The sequence below is a fragment of the Mesitornis unicolor genome, unplaced genomic scaffold (genome assembly GCF_000695765.1).
Source record: "Mesitornis unicolor isolate BGI_N332 unplaced genomic scaffold, ASM69576v1 scaffold49994, whole genome shotgun sequence".
NCBI classification, from domain to species: Eukaryota; Metazoa; Chordata; class Aves; order Mesitornithiformes; family Mesitornithidae; genus Mesitornis; species Mesitornis unicolor.
In genome coordinates, this window is record NW_010179013.1 from 36,541 (window position 1) to 41,292 (window position 4,752).

A 4,752-nucleotide genomic window follows, 5' to 3' on the forward strand; every position below is an offset into this window, starting at 1 on the left:
GGTAGCATACCATGATTTCAAGTATACGCAGCTACGGCCAAACCTTAGGCCAAGAATAGCAGAATACAGCATCAACAATCCTTCAGTTTTACAAGATTAAAGCAAAAGCGTATCTCCATTGTCAATCACCATAAAGTAGCTTTCGCACTCAGTCTGCAGTATTTCCTAGTAATTTGCAAGGTTAAGACACCATCCCAGTTTATTCACACCCAAAATGTCTTAAACGTCAGAAACAGTAACAAAAACGCCTGCTGGTTTTGTATTTGTTTTTACTTTGTAACTTAATTGTTGTTACTTTGACATATTAGCTAATAGAAATAAAGTTTGATATGAAAGTCTTTCAAGAATCAGTATTTTTGTTTTAAAACTACTGCAATTTTGTTTCTAAATAGCTACAAGTGAGGAAGGCAAGACATAACCACATTCTGTCAGAACAAATTTTTAGCAAAGTGAAATCAAAGGTGCAAAATTCTGGTGAAACACCCCAAGGAAAGCTAAAACATCCTTTTATCCTTTCAGACAGTGTTGCTACTTTCCCTTTGTAGTTTTTCAGACATAATCTCTAATTAGAAAATTCATTTAAAGATTGTATATTATAAAATCTGTGAATAAACGCAAATATCAATGCTTTAAAAGTCAAAAGCTGAAATAAAATGTTTTAACCAACTCCTTAAAATGCTTCCAATTTTTTTCTTTTTGGCTAAAACTTTCAATTTTTTTAGAATGACAGCACATTTTAAATTATCTACAAATCCTTTCTGAAACAACTCTGCTTCTGTTTATTCCTCAAATCCATGCCAAAACCTCTGTTTAAAAGATTTGACCCAACAACTACAATCCCCAGATCTACCTTCCTTGAAAGCTACTTACCTGCAGGTAACGTTTCTTCTCCTTGGCCACAGAGACAAAGGGAAGGATGAGAAGAGCTTTCTTACGAGTCTCCAGGACTCGTTTCAATATAAGCAATTCTGCAACAAGAGTCTTTCCAGCACTGGTAGGAGCTGGGGGCGGAAAAAAAAAAGTTGCAGTTTTTCAAATTAATTTTTAAAGTTCAAAAAGTATCCAGGGAGCAAGCATCATAAAGCTAGCATAGAAAGCAGTTACTGAAGAACTTGAGGCAGGACTCTTCAACTGATGCCCCTCTCCTACGGTCAAAACCCCATCTAGAGTTAATCCCATAAAGGGTCAAGAAGACTGGAAAGTATTTCTCTTCTTACCTCTTCCCTCATGGTACCAAGGGTTGTGTTCTCATCTCTGCACCAGGTGCAAGAGCAGCTCAGAGATAAGCAAGGGGAAAAAAAAACACTAGTCTCTTCATTGGACACAAGAGCTCAGCCACCAACTTATTGACTTAGTCCATAAATATATTAATGCCTCCTGCTTGACAAGCATTGCTGTTTGCCATCTATCATCCACCGAAAACTGTGGAGGAGATGACATACAGCAGGGGACAGCCATCAGCCAGCAATAGGGCCCAAAGTCTTCTGGAACCAAGTAAATAAAACTTAAATCCAAGCTTAAGAAAATCACCTGCCCCTCTTCTACGTTCTTCATCCTCCCAGTGCTGCTCTGGGAGCTTCTTCCCATGGAGAGCAGACACCCAAGTTGTCATTTCCCACAGATTTCTAGTCCACCAGTCCCATTTCTCATTCTGTGCCCCCCTCCCTACACTAGGTGAGGAGAAATGATAAAGGGATTGAAAAATATTAGATAGTAAATAACATTTTCAAAAGTATTTATATCTAGCATTGCTGTTATTATTCAGTTCCTTGTTGACATTGTAATTAAAAAAGAGTCATCATTAACTGACCCCTAATTATCAGTTTCTAAAGGAACATTAACAGAGAAAATGGGGGGAAAAGTCTCTCCTCACACCTGGTCCATCAAGCCAGGCCTGAGGTGCAGCAGTGGGACAGATCTTAATGGGCTCTCTCCAGAAGGAAAGAGGATATTGACCTTTTCATCTGCCAGATCAGAACCCTTCAGTGCCAATATGTTCCTGTAAATAGCACTGGGAAAGTTAGGGGGGGCTGGTTTTGTCAGATGTTTGCTTACCTGAGTAAACTAGGTTCTTCCCTTCCAGAACTTGTCCAAGCATTAGGCATTCTGCTTGCCATTCAAACATCTGTACTACGCCCAGACTGTGGTATTTCTCCAGAACTGCTTTGGGAAGACCCCAGTTTGCAAGGAGCAATTTGTCTGCTTGGTCTTCAGGAACATTTACCTGCCCTTTGGGAGGAAAAAATAAAAGAAATAAAGAACAGCCAAGTATCATCCTTGAACCTGAAGTCACCTAGGTTATCTACCTAAAGGTCAAACTTCCCTACAAGCTCCTGCATTATGAGAAAAGGTAACAAGAAACCATCTTCCCTACATTTTTCAATATTTCCTATGGATGTTTCACCATTCTTCTTGTCTCCTGACATAATTTTTTTCAATTTTTTTCTCCTATAATGCTTTCCGCATTCAAATAATTTCTTCACCAAAGTCTTGCTCTGATATTTGCTTTTGAGACAGAACAGTCATAACCAAATACATACTCAAACAGAGTGTTTCAGCACTGATTAATATAACAGCATTACTATGTATTTGCCATCTCATCCTTATCCATACTGTTTCCTTTTTAAATTACTGCTACAGAGACTTCAGCAATCCTCACAGATGACAGAACTACCCAGCCTTTTTTCTTGCTTTATGGATTAATTAAAAAAACAACATAAACCGCACAAGCAGCTCAAGCGACTCTGTACAGTGTGTGTTACTTCAGTTGATCAACGCTGATTAGTATCTTCACCACACTGCCAGTTTCTCTAGCTTAATTAAGTTCGTTGCTGCTTCTTTCTTGTCTTTATAACCCTAAACAATTTTGTGCTGGCTACAGATATTGCCTCCTCTTTCCCCTCCTCCTCACTTTTTCCAGATCATTAAGAAAACTCAACCTTTCTTCATCTGAAACAGAAAACAGGTTTCTGATCCACAGTAACGCCTCTCCTACCACCTATGACTACATAGTTCCCATAACGGCATTTCGTGAAAGACTTCGTCAAATCAAGATGAAAAACAAGCGGCTGTGTGCACCGACTCTACTGTACCCAGTCTTTTACTGGCACATTCAAAAAATTCGAGAAGATAGTTCCCACCAGTGTTGACAGCGTAAGGGCAGGCTGGATCAGAAATATTAGCGTGCATACGCAGCCAGCGTTGTTACGCTGAACATCCTAAAAATCTCAGCTGCCTTCTTGAGGTTAACCCAGCCTAGCTGTTGCTGGTGCATGATCATCCTCCTCCACACAATTAAAAAGCTGATATAGCCTAGCTCCAAAAGCTCTGTGTCGCTGTGTATAATCAAAGTACCATACAAATACTAAACAAGAAGCTGAGCACCAGCAGGAGAGAATAGCAGTACGCCAACAAAGCAGATCAGGCTTCCCAAGGGGAATTTAGAGGAGACCAGATTTGTCTATCCTCAAATGTGACTAATGTGGCAGAACTAGGATTCAAAAACATAAAATGATGGGATCTCAAACTTCTTTCCTAATGTTAAAACCAATTAACTACATGTAAAAGATGGAATGAGGAAAGGATTAAGCGATTCTGCTGCTTTAAGGATATCTGTAGATTAGCACTGAACATGAGTTTGAACATTTGGGCCTTAGGGGTTCTTAAAGATCTACGTACAGAAGTATACCACTGACAGTGTCCTCTTTTTTACCTACTAGAAAATGCTGAGAAATAGTCAAAATGAGTAAGATGCACATCATTAGTTAAAAGCATTAAGTGTTAGATTTCTCTGAAAGAAAACCCTTCCAGAACATGTCCCTTCCAGCTGGACACAGGAGCACCGCTTACTGCATCGCCTTTGCAGAGCTGTCCTGTGGAAATGTACATTGCCTTGCTCAGCTCCATTTGCAGAAGCTGACAAAATCGTATCTTGCAGAACATAATCACACCAGGGGGGAGATGAGACATGACTGGGGAAGAGGCTGAGAGATGTAAATGTTTAAAGAGTTACAGAAAAATTGCAGAAGAGATAAAGTTAAAGATGTTATAAAAAACCATTTCTTTTAGTTGTTCTATACATCTTGATGCTGTATACACCTAGATTTCTCTCTTGATTCAAGAGCACAAGAAGCTGGTAAAATGTATTGCATCTAGAAACATCACTTTAAGTGGTCCTGGCTGGCACTTTACATGACATCTTGCCACAAGAAGTTTATGTAACATCATGTATATATAGACAGGATGTCATATTAAAAAAACAAACTACTACACTTCTCTGCATTTGAAGGTATCAGGGCTCCAACTAGGAGCACTTAAAGTGATGCCTCTAGATTCAATACATTTTATCAGCTTACTGTGTTCTTGAATCAATTTAATAACACAGGTAAACCTCGCCTGTATCCCAAAGCACACCGACTACACTGATTGTTGTATTATGGTAACACCTAGAGGCCAATTCTGTTAAACGACACTCGATGAAACTAGCGCGACTTCAGGAGTGAGCCCAGGACATCCATTTCCTTACCTTCCCCAACTACGCGGCGAACAGGGCTGGGAGATCCTGCATCCTGGGCCGGGAGAGGCTCTGAGGGTCCCCGACTCCTTCCCCCACCGCTGCTGGCCCACTGCCGGTGGGAGGCGCCTCAGCGCCATGTTGCCTCACAGAGGAACCGGCCCGCAAGCCAAGGGACCAGCCCCACTCCCCCTCGCCCAGCACGCCCCGACCACCGCCCCCGCTGTGCTGTAGAACCA

At 40.9% G+C, this 4,752-nt stretch overlaps 1 protein-coding gene across 1 annotated transcript in view; it reads right to left on the reverse strand.

Annotated features, from left to right (window-relative positions):
• POLQ (polymerase (DNA directed), theta) overlaps positions 1-2,229 on the reverse strand; it is a gene marked incomplete at both ends in the record, with an annotated part of 36,874 nt that extends 34,645 nt beyond the window's left edge. Inside the window, 2 exons of the mRNA XM_010182624.1 lie at positions 871-1,001; positions 2,056-2,229. Of these exons, the coding sequence (XP_010180926.1) occupies positions 871-1,001; positions 2,056-2,229 (305 nt within the window). The remainder of the gene's footprint in view (positions 1-870; positions 1,002-2,055) is intronic.
• Positions 2,230-4,752: the final 2,523 nt, after the last annotated feature.